We start from the raw sequence: 15,989 nt of genomic DNA, 5'->3' as shown, positions 1-15,989 counted from the left end.
TTAATTATGATAGAGTAGATAGAGAACTTCCTTGTCAGTCTTTCCCCACTAAGTATTTTTATCATTCACAATAAATATTTGGTTATACCAAAAACATAAGAAGCTACTCCATGATTAGTATGAGTAGGTGAACATCTCCCCAACACACAAAATAATTTTCAAAAGTTTTAACTGAACTTGGAAACTGGGTACTTTGGTTCAGTAGACTAGTTTTTCCCCTCCCCTAAAAGTAAACTTTCTATCCAGTTGGCAGTACTTCTTTTGCCTTGGCATGTCATTTTCCAAAGGTGTTCTGAGGTACTTTCATTTCCCTTGGGTCTGCCCCAAGTCGGTCCTAAGTGTCTCAAATACAAGCTACTACCTATTCAAAGCTGACCCTGACGCCACGGTCTCCAGCAAGCAGAACCGGGAGCCTGCTGAAATCAGATTCTCAGCTCTGGGTCAGGTGCAGCTCCCACCTGTGGACCACAGGGCACAAGCTTCCTATTGCTTCACTGAAGACCAAAGGCTCATGGATGCATGCAAGACAGAAAATCCTATACGACATCAAACTTGATTTTAACAGGGCTGGAGAGATAGCACAGCCGGTAGGGTGTTTGCCTTGCACACAGCCGATCCAGGTTCGATTCCCAGCATCCCATATGGTCCCCTGAGCACCGCCAGGAGTGATTTCTGAGTGCAGAGCCAGGAGTAACCCCTGTGCATTGCCAGGTGTGACACAAAAAGCAAAAAAATAAAATAAAAATAAAAACCAAACTTGATTTTAACATAAGGGTAGCTTTATTAAAGAAAAGAATAAACATATTGTTGAAGGGTATTTTTGAAAGGACCCCACCTCCATCATCTCTTCTCCTAACTTAGATCTTCTTTGAGATGTTAAGAAAAGTCAAGCCTACTTTTTTCTAGTGCTGCTAATTTGGCTCTTCTTGGTAATCTCATCTTCATTTTAGATTCCGGTTCTGGAACTTCATTATCACTAAACAGACATTGAAAATAACAATTTAAAAACAAGCTTTAAAAACAGTTTATTTATAATAAAACTTTTTGGTTTCTATTATTCTATCTGTATGACAATATCCTGGTTTTATTAAGTAGGCTTAAAACTAAAACTAAACAAAAACCAAAATAGAAAGCGTAGCTTAAAGCTTTTTTAGATGTCCATATAAAACCTGGAAAACAAAAGCAAAGTCTTTATAATGATGCTTGTAATTAACAGGAGCTGTTACACTTCCAAAACAGTTTCTGGGAATTCAAGAAGTGCAAAACAAGTATGTTCTCCTGATTTAGGTCACAGGTTCTTAAAGCACTATAGGTAGCAAATGTCTCCAGAATACTTTAAAATTAGTCGAGCTTGAAGGTATGTACTAAAAGTTATGTGAGCATATACACACTAAGCTCTTACCAATCTAGCTACCAATGTTCAGCTCCAACAGTGGCTTAATTGAAAAAATAAACGTTGTATATCCCCTCATATGTTCCGATTATAAATAGGCTCATTCTATCACTGTAAATGTGGAGAACTCAAATCTAAATCTCAAAGAATCTTGCTTCTTTAAAATCACACAAGATCATGTAATTTAGAACAAAAGGAAACAATCTGAAAAAACTCCTAATGATGTCTACCAGCAACTGAAGGCCATGAAAAACGCACAAGCAATAGGAAGTCAAATGCTCTTGGTAACAGAATTCTAGATTATAGTTATTATAGAGTTTCTCTCTTTTCAAGTGCAACTCTCTCCCCTTTTCAAGACACTCCTCAACAGGCATCAGGTGGTACCCACTAACTCCTCTAAGCATGCCTGGCCTACCTCTCAGAGTCGGTCTCGGCAATCTGACGTCGCCTGTTTGTCCGGGCCGAAGCTGTTGCTTTTCTGCGTCCTTAAAAAAGTGTGACTTATTATCAACTGCTACTGGCTTCAAAATTTCCCAAATCCATTTCCCTTCTTTGACATATTTCTTCCTTCCTAGATCCCAGCCCCTGGTGTTCCAAATACAAACCCTTGGAGAAAGGGAACCTGAGCTCTGATAATAAGCTAGAGAACATTAATGAGAAGGCATATTTTCAATATTTGGGGGAAGGAAACATGTACAAAAACACATTGCAAATATTTAGGGTTCCTCTATTTAGCTATAGCACAGGAGTGTTTGTCCAATGAAAATTAAGGGAGAAATACAGGTTAAGTCCATAAACAGATGATGCTTAAGAAATACAACTTTAATCAGTGAGGTAATAGCTTCTTGTAAAAGGGTCAAGCATATACACGACCAGTTAAATATGTGATCTAAATAAATTTCAGTATGAGAATTAAGGCACTAACAACATGCTGGGTTGTAAAACAGCTTCTTGATAGAAATTTATATGAAAATCATGGCCCTTGATACTCTTCTAATATGTAGCAAATATAAGTGCATTTTGAGGTATTTTCTTTAAAAGCATGACGTTCCCATGGATTATCTGACCAAGCACAATATGATCGAAACCAAATTATTCAGCATGACTATTGGTTAAAAATTATATACCCTACTTATTTATGAGACTTGTTTTTTTCTGACCTTATTTGTTTTTAAACTTCTAATACAGTTATCCCCAAGAAAACATCCAACAATATGGGACTAATTTGGAACAATACCCAGTAATTAGCATTTAAATAATTGATTAGCTACAAAGCACAGGCCAAATTCCATTTAGGAAACTTTGCATAAAAAGGACCTCAAAAATATTTTTCAAGGATTAAAATAATGGTTGGCTCCTGGGTGGGTTTATGAGTCTTTTTTATATTAGTTTGCTTGACTGTATTTTCTGATTCTTCTGTAGTAAGCATGCATTGCTTTTGTAATGAGGAAATAATAAAACAATGAAACTATCCTGAATTTCAATTTTTTTCCAAGTGATCCCTTATTAGTGAACATTTACTTTATTCCAACAAATCCTCTATTGTTGGATATCCCTTGGGAAATAAATTCTGTCACTGTCACTGTCCTCCCGTTGTTCATCGATTTTCTCAAGCGGGCCCAGTAACGGCTCCATTTTGAGACTTTGTTGTTACTGTGTTTGGCATATCAAATACGTCACGGGGAGCTTGCCAGGCTTTGCCGCCTGGGCGAAGGAATCGAACTCAGGTCGGCCATGTTGGCTGCGTGCAAAGCAAACGCCCTACCCGCTGTGCTATCGCTCCAGCCCAGGAAATAAATTATGTTGGGGGAAATAAAGTAGGAAAAAAGAAAAATACTAGGGGAATGGATGGGACAAAAATAATTTATCACATAAAGGACAGGACACACCATGATAACATAAAGTCACCATTGATCATCAGAAAACGAGTATCTTGATTTAACCCAAAACCTCCTTTGCAATGATCTTTTGTACCATGTCTCTTTCAATCAACAGCAACTGGGGGCCAGGGAAATTGTAGAAGAGGCAGCACATGACACCCCAAGTTCCATCCCTCTTCCCCTTCTCCCTTCCCCATAGCACCCGCAGGTGTAGCCCTGACACCCAAGCCCACCACGAGCGGCCCCCATCTTGCATGTGAGCTCTGCCGGAAGTGACTGGCACTATCTCGGGAGCAATGCTTTCCGACATAAAGCAAAACCTGCTAGCTGCCAAGTTAAAGACACCCAAACATTTAAAAATCTTGACTGTGATAACATAGAAATTAGCAAAGTATTTCACTGGGCAGGCAAGCTGACATTCTGTCAAGGCAGCCAAGCCCCCCTACCTCGGTTTGTCTTCTGCTGAGCAGACTGTGCTGTCCTGGCCGCCCGAGTGCTCCTCAGCGGAGTTACATACACGTCTTCGCTCTCGTCTACTGAAGAAATAAAAAAAGCCTCATCAGATATTTCAAAGATCTTCCCAAGTCAATTTCTCATGAAACAGAAATCACAACCAAGCCCATGCAAAGACTGGAAACAAAAGCCGAGACAGTGCGCAGGGCCATCCCGTGGGGAAGAGGCACAGACGGACTCTGAATGTGGACCCGCTGCTCAGTGACACTTCCCCAAGGCACTGCTAGTTACATTTCTCTTTAGTTTCTGAAATCCCACCACACCAGGAGAGAAAACAAGATGGCAGGGACAGACTCTCAGGTCCTGTGTTCTTACCGTCTCCTTCCTGAGAAACGGGCACAGTCATGTCGGCAGACTGGGCTATGACAGTCTGGTCACCAGGTTCTTTATTTCCTTTCTCTAACTTACTCTTGATTTTCTCCAAAGCTCTCAGAGATGTCCTGTCATTTACTTGCTGTAATAGAAGGAATTTTAATATTTTGTTAAAAATCATTTTCTCATACCCCAGGAAAGTCATATACTGATATCAAGCTGCTTTAAAAAACATCCTAAACCTAAGATTTGATGAAAAAAAAAATGTACATTACATGAACAGAGCAGTCTACTAACATGTATCATTTAATACAGCTTTGTAAATTCTACTTGGATGAAGATGTGGACCTATTCCCATATATGGGTGTTGTCCCCCCATATATACTGAAGTACCCTAAGAGTAATCAGGGGGCCAGAGTGATAGTCCAGCACAAGGGCATTTGCCTCGCATGCAGCTAACCCGGGTTCAATCCCTGGCACCCCGTATGGTCGGTCTCCTGAGCACATCAGGAGCGATCCCTGAGCACCGGTGGTATAGCCCAAAAATAAGCAAACAGAGCAACCAGAACAGCTTTACCTCCAGAATCTCGTCCAGCAGGACCAAAAGATCTTTAGCGACATTGCTGCTCAGTTCCAAAGAACTCAGGGCTTTCAAATAAACCCGAATTTCTGGAGAACCTGGACAAGTTAAGATCTCATTGCAAATTTTCATAGCCAAGTTGTCATGAACTGTTAAGGCCTTGGAAAAAAAAAGGGGGAGGGGGGGAGATGAGAAATTCTTTGTAAACTGAGAGAACAGTATAGTTACAGTATAGTCTGGGACATTGATGCAAATGTCACAAACATTTCCAAATATCTTGCTGTGAAGCCAAATGCAGAATGCCTTCGCCCTGCTACTGACTGAGGCTCTTCTGCTGCTGGGTTTCAGCCGAAGAGATTCCTGTTGCGGAACTGACCCAGGCTGAAGACAGCGGGCCCTGGCCCAAGCCACACCACTTCCATACGCAGTGGCCCGCACCCGTGTCTGAGGACCCAGCCCATCACAACTGCAGAGGACTAGGGAACTAGAGTGCAGCAGCGCCTCCTGTTCCCCCGCCCCTCACTGCACAGGCCGCTCGGCCACTCTCCCGGGATTCTTACAAGGGAGTTTCTGATCTTGTCCATGATTACTTTCCACTACTCTTTTCTACAAGCTTCATCTCCCAGACACAGATTTTTTTTTAACGACTGTTTTTACTGATACTCTCTTTTCCTCTCCGAGTTCACATCATCTGGCCCGCAAATTGTTCTTCCTAATAAATGACACCCATCCTATTAGCTTTTCTAACCCCCTTAAACTATTTACCCAGTCTTACTTCAGAGCGGGCCAACTCCACATTCCCTGTGCTAGGGTTGTCCCATTCAGTCTCCTTAGAATGATCTTTCCGTAAGTCTCCAGTATAACTTATCAAAAATCATAAAACATGGGGCTGGAGAGATAGCACAGCGGGTAGGGTGTTTGCCTTGCACGCGGCAAACCCGGGTTCGATTCCCAGCATCCCATATGGTCCCCTGAGCACCGCCAGGAGTAACTCCTGAGTGCAGAGCCAGGAGTAACCCCTGTGCATCGCCGGGTGTGACCCAAAAAGAAAAAAAAAAAAAAGAAAAAAAAAAGAAAAATTTATAAAGCATTCAGCAATTATAATCATTGAAATGCATATTTTGCTTTAACATCCTTTGTGATCTTCTCTTTCCAATAACATGTGAATACTGTGACTTGAATGGGAGCATGCATTCACTAAATGCAAAGTAGAAGAAAAAGACTTTCAACAGGCATCTGAAATTAGTAATATATGAGTATTTAATATGGTGAGAAATGTGATCAAGTCTATCAAGATATTCAAAATTCTTTATCAAGTCAAATCTATAGGACAGTTTTAGTTAATTTATCTTCTTTGCTTAAAAATGAAACAAGCTTGACACCAGTTACAATCTTTGGTTTCTCCATCCTTGCATCATGATGGAACACAGCAGGTAAGCAAAGAGTTCAAGACTCAGTGAGTCCCACAGAACATCATTCTTCAGAATAATCAGTAGTGCAAGTGGGGAGGAGGGGTGTGGTAATGATTGTTGGGTAACTTCAACAGCAAAGATGTGAGCAATGAGGCCAGAGCAATGGAACAGCGGGGAAGGCATGTGCCTTGCACACAGCTGACATGGGTTCAATCCCCAAACATCCCATATGGTAACCACCACTCCCTCCTCAGCACTGCCAGGATTGATCCCTGAGTGCAGAGCCAGGAGTAAGCCCTGAGCACAGCTGAGTGTGGCCCCGAATCAAAGAAAACAACAATGTGAGGTGGGAGGAGGCTGGGAAGATGAGGCTCTGCAATCCAGCCCACCAGCTGGGCAGGGTGGCCCTGGACACAGCACTCGCAACAAAAGAAAGGGTTCTAATGACAGCACTTATGACTTCCACTTGTATGTATTATCTACACATTTGCCCAAAGATACCATTTTCACTTTGTGTTCTGTGTCACTGTGCAAAACAGAAATCTCAAGCCAATACACAGCTTCCATTTCAAGGACTATGACAGGGCACCGGGGACCCCAAGTGTGAGTGACGCCTCAGAGACGGTCACACAGAACAGAAACAGCAACTCCCTTTTCTTCCCTCTCTCCAGTCTCTTGTAACCAGAAGAAAGGGAGAGGAGGAGTAGAAGGGAGGGAGAGAGAGGGGAGAGGGGAGGGCAGGAGAAGGGGGAAAGGGGCAGAAATCAAGGAGAAAGACAAGAGTGACTTGCTTCCTATCCGTGCCTGCCACACCGACCCACCTGATAGTCCTGCGAGTTCTGAGCCTGGGGATTTAACCCACTTGGTCTTGTCAAGTCTACAAGCAATTCAGCAACGTTAGTGATGTCTATTTCGGCTAAAGGAGAAGATGCAGGGGCATTGGCCAATGTCTGCAGAGTTGGAAGAAAGGCTTCTTCAAAGCACTCCTGATTTGTCCTGATGAAAAATAATTCCAAAGCATATGGGGAAGAGCATGACTTAAAATATTTCTGTACAAAATTCATTCCCTCAAGGCATAGTACTAGTTATCTATAGAAGAACCAAACTCAGGTCGACAGGATCTGAAGAAAAAGAGCTTCAATGTCAAAACGATATTTCAGATCCAACCTATGAGCCTTTCATCTGATTTGCTGGCGACTGAAATACCTGCTTGCGTAAGCGAACACGGGGAAGAAGACACCCAGGCAGTGTCGAAGCTGCACATCCTCTTCGGTCATGGGGTTGTACCACAACAAGATCAGACTGGAAAGAATCCTGCTGCTGACCAGGAGTCCCGAGCACATCAGCTTGGCGAGGCCTTCCGCAGCTCCTGTCTTGAGTTCAGACACCTAAGCAAAGTGACTTTCATTAGGAGAAGCTTTCCATTATACTTCTCTTTTAAGCAGGACAATGCAGCCAATCCTAGGAATACTTTTATACGAACGATACAAAAGTCGCTTACATTAATAAATTTAAGGTACTTAAAAAGACCTAACTGCTGCCTTATAGGTTACAACTAAATGAAGTCATGAACCTAGCTATGACTCTTCCATTCTCTTACAATTCAAGATGCAAGATGCCTATTAACTATCGTGAACTCAGAGATCAAGACAATACATATTAAATGCTACACAGGCTGTCACAGAAAACGCTCAGTAATAGACCTTACCATGAGATGAATGTGTCTATAAGTGAAAGCTCCAAAAGTGAAAATGACAGTACACAAGTATAATGAATAAAAGGTAAATATAAATAAAAGGTGCATCACTGTACCACTGTCCTCCCGTTGTTCATCGATTTGCTCGAGCGGGTACCAGTAACATCTCCACTGTGAAACTTGTTACTGTTTTTGGCATACCGAATACACCACGGGGAGCTTGCCAGGCTCTGCCGTGCGGGCGGGATACTTTTGGTAGCTTGCCGGGCTCTCCGAGAGGGACGGAGGAATCAAACCCAGGTCAGCCGCGTGCAAGGCAAACGCCCTACACGCTGTGCTATTGCTCCTAAGGTAGATGAGTGAAAAAGAATTCCTAGTGCATAACCAAAAAAACCAGAAAAGAAAATGGACCAAGGATACAGTGGTCTTCCAACAGACAGAAGTTAACAACAACAAAAAAAAAGACAGGTGAAAACAGTGGCTCCTGAGTCTGAGTTATATCAAGCCTCTGTACATACCTGCAACATATATTACACCTAGCTTCTTTGTGCCTCACTTTCTTATTTAAGAAGAGAGGGAGTGGGGGAGAATGAAGATCCTTATACAGGAATCAGAGATGGAAAAACACATGCAAGGCTCTGAGGAGTGCTAGCCACAGGTAAACACTGGACACAAGTCACTGACTACATATTACTTACAACCAGACTGCATGGACCAAGCCAATTAGGTACAGAAATTCCAACAGAGTGACGCAGAAGAGGGAGCCAATATAAGTTTTTGAGAGTGTTAATGAAAAACCTAGAAAAGCAACAGCTTGTCATTCTAGGAATAAAAAGTAAGTCTAAACGCGGGGGACTGGGCCGGAGCAGCAGCACAGTGGGTAGGGCGTTTGCCTTGCACGCAGCCGACCTGGGTTCGATCCCCAGCATCCCATATGGTCCCCCAAGCATCGCCATGAGTAATTCCTCAGTGCAGAGTCAGGAATAACCCCTGAACATCACTGGGTGTGACCCAAAAAAGCAAAAAAATAAACAATGCTATTAAAAAATTAAAGGCAGGGGTCACACCCCCCCCACCCCCCCCACCCCCAGCGCCGTGTAATCCTATCAACGGCCAAGACCCAGAGACTATAAAACCCAGCTCCTGGAAGCAGGACACCTTATTATCTCATTCCTGCTTTCAACAACCTGGCAGGCTACCAAGTGCAGTCTGCCCGCATGGCAGAGTCTGGCAAACTCCCCGTGGCGTACCCAATATGCCAAACACCAGTAACAATGATGGGTCTCATTTTCCTAACCCTGAAAGAGCCTTGAATATGGCACTATAAAATTTCAGGGCTAGAACAAAGGAGATGTTACCGGTGCCTGCTCGAGGCAATCGACGAACAACAGGATGATCGTGATCGTGATTAAAAAATTAAATATGAATAAATAAACGAGGGGATAGGTGAAAACAGTGGATAAATGAATAAAGTATTTCCCAAAAATTTCCCAGCCCCAGAAAAAAAACAAAGTACTAAGATAAACAACTGTGGAGGCCCGCATGGGCACGTGCTTTGCACACACCAACACAGCCGTGGGGACAGACTTCGTGAACTCAGCACTTCCGCTCCGGAACTCCAGTGACTGGCACATAACCGGCCCTCGACCCAAAGTCATGACTGAACCAAAGAACCAGCCCTCCAACCGGCCCTCGAACCGGCCATCAGCAGCCGCGTTTCCAGAGTGAGACGAGCCAGAGAGAGTGAAAACCTTTCAAAGCCCCACAAGCAGAGCACAGCCCCCCAGAAGTCCCTAGGCCGCGCAGCCACCCTCCCTCAGAGCCTGTCGACCTGCCACACAATGCAGAGCGATCCTTTGAATGTGGAATGGCGGGAACTTCGGCGGGGACCGAAGAGCAATTTTTTTTTTTAAGCTAGTAAACGACTGTTACTGATGGCCAAAGTTTTGGTTTTTGTGGTCATTAAAAAATTAAGTCTGGGCTTAGAGCGATAGTGAAGCAGGTCGGGCATTTGCCTAGCACAGAGCCAACCTGGGCTTGATCCCCGACATCCCATGTGGTCCTCCAAGCATGCCAGGGGTAATCCCTTAGTGCAAAACCAGGAGTAAACTCCTCGGCATCATGGGATGCGGGCCCAGAAGAAAAATTAAAAAATCAAATCCAAGTAACAGAATCTACTTTAGTTAAAAATTAACATATAAAAATTAGCATACTTTTTATTAATTTTAATTTGTTAATTGAATCACCGTGTGCTATAGTTACAGAGCTTTCGTGATTGAGTTTCAGTATTAACAATGATCCAACACCCATCCCTCCACCAGTGTGCATTTTCCACCACCAGTGTCCCCAGTATCCCTCCTGCCACCCCCACCCCATCCTACCCCCTGCCTCTGTGGAAAGCACTTTCCTTCTTACTCTCTCTGTACTTGGGGGCATCACGGTTTGCAGTACAGATACTCAGAGGTCATCATGTTTGGTCCTTAGTCTACTTAGCACACACCTTCCAACCTGAGCGATGCCTCCAACCATCATTGACTTAGTGGTCCCTTCCCCATCCCAACTGCCTTCTCCCCCAGCACATGAGGCAGCCTTCCAAACGGCAGAGCCATCCTCCTGGCCCTTCTCTCTACTGTCCTAAAAATTAACATACTATTGACATTTAAAAAAAAGGTCCCAAACAAATTTCATCCATGTCATGTCTAACAGCTTTTCTATGCAATAGTTCCCTTACATATGCAGCATAAGCAACACCACTGCACAATGCCCGAACAGAAACAGGTTATCTACGCTAATAACTCAACATGTCTCTCTGCTAGGACAGACAACTACTCTTTTGGTTACTAAATTATGTCCTTGGATCAAAAGTGAGTTTCTTATAAATATGACAGACTGTGACCTAGTTTTCATCAATCCATCCTATTTTTCTGCCTTTTGGATTAGGGAATTTAACACATTGACACTTAAAAATGTAACTGGAGAGATGTTTCTGGACCCTGTACCAAGCTGAGTCTCATCCAGGGCACCCCGGAAAGGCATGGGTGAGCGCACCAGCAGCCCAAACAGAGTCCCAGCAACCAAAAACCTCCACACTCCACTTGCTGCCATACGGGGCTGGAGCGATAGCACAGTGGTAGGGCGTTTGCCTTGCACACAGCCAACATGGCCGACCCGAGTTCGATTCCTCCGCCCCTCTCAGAGAGCCTGGCAAGCTACTGAGAGTATCTCGCCCGCACGGCAGAGCCTGGCAAGCTCCCCGTGACGTATTCGATATGCCAGACACAGTAACAACAAAGTCTCCAATAGAGACGTTACTGGGCCCGCTCGAGCAAATTGATGAACAACGGGAGGGCCTTTACCTTTTTTTTTTACTCTCGGCCAGACTCCACAGGCTGGGGACAAGCTTCATCCAGGAAGGAATCTGTTGAAAAACTCGGGTATGCGGGTTTTGTTGCCAAAATCTCCAAACTCTCACAGGAATGGGAGATGGGCTACTTCCCTCCATCCCCGTTTTTCTGGGAGCCTGGCAGTCACATCCACAAACTGCCTCTGGCTGGCGCCAAAGAAGCTCACTAGCCAGCCATGACCCAGAGACTCATAAATAAATCTCGATAGAGATCAGCAAACAAGAGAGGCCTCAGGACCCCAAAGACACCATGCAATTAAAAATTTAAATCCAGCTGCATCACCCCATTCGAATTTTCAGAATTCCTGGAGTGACATCTCCTAGACCACACCACTGTTATACAAGGAGTAGCACACCACATTGGATGGCATGTAAAGCAGAAGGAAACCAAGCTCGATTAAGAAAATAACACACAAGGCTCAACTGGTAACAACATGTTAGTCATCTCTTATACAAGGGCTTAAGGCTCCAGAGAGAAACAACAATTTTCACACATTTTCTTCTAAGGAAAACTTTTTTGATCATTTTTAGCTAATTATTCATAACAAGCAATATAAAATAAATCATTTAGGGCCTGCTACTGGGGCAAGCTTGAGTAGTGGTCTGGAAAATTGGGAATAATTGTGGTGGGAAGGTGTAATGGAGATGGGATTGGAGTTGGAATATTTAATGTAACAAATCATCACGAACAACTTTATAAAAATAAATGATTTTAAATATTTATCATATATATATACATATTAATAAGAATAGGCTTCTTTCTTTCATTCGGGCACAGAAATGTATTGAGTCACTGTTAAGGGATGACTGAGTTCAGCATGTCAAGTTAAGGTAATTCTCCAGTTAAACTTATTCCAGTATGGGGCCAGACAGCTACTACAGCAGGTAGGGTGCTTGCCTTGCATGCAGGTGACCCGGGTTTGATCTCTGGCACCCCATATGGCTGACCAACAGGAGTTATCCTGAGCTCAGACTCAAAAGTAAGCCCTGAGCACTGCTGATTGTGGCCCCAGACCAAAATAAATGAATAAACTGATAACTAATAATTCAACTACAGAGAAGCAAAGATTAAAGACTGCTCTGCTAATCACTCCCAGGACAGTGGAGAGATTCAAGGATGTTGGAAAGTGGGTGTTGTGGGGGCTCCCTAAGCGGGAGAGGGTACAAACACAGCAGAGCTGTCGGCCAACCAGGATTTGGGAGAGGGAAATGCAGTGACAGTAGGGGGACAGGGGTCCAGGTGGTCCCCAAATTAAGTTCTAAGCCAGAGGGAGGGCTCAAAGGGCTGAGCACCGGCAGCCTTGGTCAGATCAGGTCAGCACTGCCAAGAGGGACTCCAAGCCAGAGCCCGGAGGACCAACCACGCCCACACCCCATCACTGGGGTCTGACCCTGACAACAATGGGGGTGTGGGGCAGAAAGACAAGAGAGGGTCCAGTGAGAGGGGCAAGAGAGAAAGCCCTCCCACTGCAGGCCCCGCTCCTGCCACCACCACAGGGGCCTGTACATACGATGAAGGTAGGTGGACAGCCAAGGCACACATTTAGGCAGCCAGAGACCAAGTAACGGAGGAGCACGACACCCAGACTTCAAAACTGTCCAGGACGGCAGCTGACCCCCTTTGGCCGCTCCCTCCCTGTCCTCCCCACAGACACAGTGGCAGCTGCTCCATGAGCCTGCCCTTATGGACCTAAGAATAAGGCCACAGCCCCACCTACTGGCGAAAAAGGAAAGCTCTGAAGTTTGGGACTTGATGGGCTACACCAGCAGAATTCTGTGGAGCATGAGGTGCTAAGGGTCAGACTCAGGAGCCCACACATGCAATCCACAACCTGACTGCTGAAGCCATATAAAGCAACTCCTGTTCCTACACATATGAAAAGCAATCTTTCATCAGCATTCCAATTTACTTTGGGTATTCTTGGTAAAAATGGAAAAGCCAGGCTAGAGAGAATCCAGGGGGTAGGGCACTTGCCTTGCATGCAGTCAACCCAGGTTCAATAGCTGGCACCACATGTGGCCCTGAGACCCGCTCTCAGGAGTGATCCCTGAGCACCACTGGGTGTGGCCCAAAACAAGACAAAGGAAAGGGAGAAAAGAAGGGAGAGGAAAAATCCTCAAAATCAGGAAGAGTTACAAGGTAGCTCCAAATAGTCAAAATAATACTGAAAATGAAAAATAAAATGGAAGAACTCAGTTCCCCAATTTCAAAATTTAACACAAAGTTACACAAACAAAAACAGTCTGCCGAAGACTGTGAAAAGGTGAAGGGCCAGGCCTTGCACGCACTGACCCCAACTCAATGGCTAATATAGGACATAGGGTATATCCCTGGAGACTCCCAAGCGCCACCAAAGTGACCCTGCATCGCAGCACCTCAGCAGCACCTAGGGCCAAACAGATAAGCACAACAGTATAGAACTGGGAGTCCAGAAATAAATCCAGAGAACGGTACCAGAATAATTCAATGGGAAATGAATGTACCAAGTAATGGTCTGAGAGAAAACCGGCTGCCAGCAGGTAAAAGAAGATCTGTGAGGGGCTAGAGAGGCAGCAACGTGGGCAGGGAACTTGCCTTGCAAGTGGCCTATTGGTTTCCATCTCTGGCAGCCCATGGAGTTCCCCAATCACAGCCAGAAGTGATCCCAGAGCATAGAGCCGAGAGCAAATTCTGAGCACCAGCACCACCAGGTGTGGCCCCCAAACAACAATAAAATGCACAAGAGGAAGTAACTGTTTCCAAAGACATACGAATGGCCGACAAGTGATATGAAAGGTACTCAATACACTAATCATCAGGGAGATGCAAATCAAAACCACCATCGCTATTTCTACTAGAATGGCTTTCAACAAAGACAAGGTTAGTGAGGATGCAGTGAAAGGCTACCCTTGCGTCCTGAGAGAGAAGAGAATGTAAGTCGGTACACAGAAAGCAAATTCACGATGCAAATCAGCATGAAGACTGCGCAAGGAAGTAACAGAAGTGCCGCATGATCTAGCAGTTTAATGTGAGTATATAGCCCAAGGAAAGGGTAAAATATATGTCTACATGATGGACATGCAGACATATTTTCATGAGAAAAAAGTAAATGCTATGAAGTGCAATATGGATAGACCTTGAGGGTATTATGTTAAATGAAATAGCCAGAGAAAAGATTAACACTGCATGATATCACCTATAAACAAAATACTGAAAAAGCAAAAAAACAAAACAAAAAAAAAACCCAAAAATACTCATGGCTGGAGCGATAGTAGGGTGCTTGCCTTGCATGCGGCTGACTCAGGTTCAGTCCCCAGCACCTCATATGGTCCCCCAAGCCCACCAGGAGTGCAAAGGCAGGAATAAGCTCTGTGTACAGGAGGGTGTGGCCCATAAGAAAAAAATATTCACTTATAAGTAAATTATACATGCTATAAAAATGTAGTTCAGCAGTTGGAGCATTAGTACAGCAGACAGGGCATTTATCTTGCATGTGGCCAACCCCGGCTTAATCCCTGGCACGCAGGATGGTCCCCTGAGCTCTGCCAGGACGGATTCTGAGCACTGAGCCAGGTGTTAAGCCCTAAGCACTGCTGGATCTCACACCCTGTCCCTCCCTCCAAAATATGTAGTTCCACGGCACCTTAAAAGAATGAGATGAAAAGAATGAGATGAGTGGGTTTTGCCAACCCACCGTAAAGTTATTCTTTACTTCGCAACGCCTTTGGGGAAAGAACATCCATAAAACAAGAACGATGGAAGAATAACAGCAACATCAGCTAAGCCCCTTTAATTTCTTTATGCTGTCTTCATATGCAATTCGGTAAGAAAAAAGTCACATAAGTGAAAGTTTAATTATGATACTCAAAAGCAAATATTTAAAAGGTCAAGCTTAAACTTTAGTACTAAAGTAGATAGTATAAAAAGCATAAGCATATATAATCTGAAAATGACATTTCATGAAAGGCAATTTCTTACCTCACTGTCTAAGAAATCGCAAAGGAGCTTCAGCACATTCTTGGCTGTTAGACTCTCTTCTTCGGTTTCTTCTGATTCTTTTACTTCGTCACTGTTCACTTCTTCACCTTCACTTTGAAGGGTATTGACTTTTTTAGTTTTAAACGGTTCAATTCCATATGTCATCAATTGGTCAAAGACTGCCTTTAAAGCACTTATTTTCACTGCCACATCGTCAATTTGCAAAACCTAAAACCAACAAACAAAACTTTCAATTGTTTGTTACATGAAATTGTTAATTTTTTAGGGGACAAAGCAATAGTACAGCAGTTAGGGCATTTGCCGTGCACATCTGACCAGGGTTCGATCCCTGGCATCCCATATGATCCCCCAAGCACCACTAGGAGTGATTTCTGAACACAGAGCCAAGAGTAAACCCTATGTACTGGCAAGTATGGCCCAAAAACAAAAAAACAAACAAAAAAAAAATCACTATTTTTTTGTCTATTGTCAACAACTGTCAAGTCTACATAAAACACTTTCCAGAAATATAATTAAAGCACCCATTTTAAAGTTATTACTTTTACTTAATTGTAGCATAACATTTAAAGAAAAATTTCCCGAGTTAAAAAAAAAAAGCCTGAGCTTTAAGTGTACAGCCCATTAAGTGTCCTGCACATGGCCAACCCCAGTTCTGTTTATGATCCCCTGAGGACCCTGAACAACAGGCTGGCCCCAAAGTAAAAATGTCCCCAGAACTATAGGAAACTAAACTGTATTATTTATTCCTTTAAAAAAAATTGTCCTGTTCAATCATAAACTTTTCTTTTACTCCAGTTCCATATTGTTTTGATCACTGAATG

The 15,989-nt window shown here is 43.8% G+C and overlaps 1 protein-coding gene across 1 annotated transcript in view; it reads right to left on the bottom strand.

The window, feature by feature from the left end:
• Positions 1 to 763: 763 nt before the first annotated feature.
• NCAPG (non-SMC condensin I complex subunit G) overlaps positions 764 to 15,989 on the bottom strand; it is a 46,556-nt gene continuing 31,330 nt past the window's right edge. Inside the window, exons 14-21 of the mRNA XM_056130342.1 lie at positions 15,148 to 15,375; positions 7,297 to 7,478; positions 6,912 to 7,086; positions 4,676 to 4,837; positions 4,102 to 4,240; positions 3,720 to 3,806; positions 1,809 to 1,878; positions 764 to 976 (exon numbers count right to left, since the gene is read on the bottom strand). Coding sequence (XP_055986317.1) covers positions 877 to 976; positions 1,809 to 1,878; positions 3,720 to 3,806; positions 4,102 to 4,240; positions 4,676 to 4,837; positions 6,912 to 7,086; positions 7,297 to 7,478; positions 15,148 to 15,375 — 1,143 coding nt within the window. The 3' untranslated portion in view covers positions 764 to 876. The remainder of the gene's footprint in view (positions 977 to 1,808; positions 1,879 to 3,719; positions 3,807 to 4,101; positions 4,241 to 4,675; positions 4,838 to 6,911; positions 7,087 to 7,296; positions 7,479 to 15,147; positions 15,376 to 15,989) is intronic.

The sequence above is a fragment of the Sorex fumeus genome, unplaced genomic scaffold, assembly GCF_029834395.1.
Source record: "Sorex fumeus unplaced genomic scaffold, SorFum_2.1 ptg000077l, whole genome shotgun sequence".
Classification (NCBI taxonomy): Eukaryota; Metazoa; Chordata; class Mammalia; order Eulipotyphla; family Soricidae; genus Sorex; species Sorex fumeus.
The sequence above is the reverse complement of the archived record's forward strand: the minus strand, read 5'-3'. Positions and strand labels throughout refer to the sequence as shown.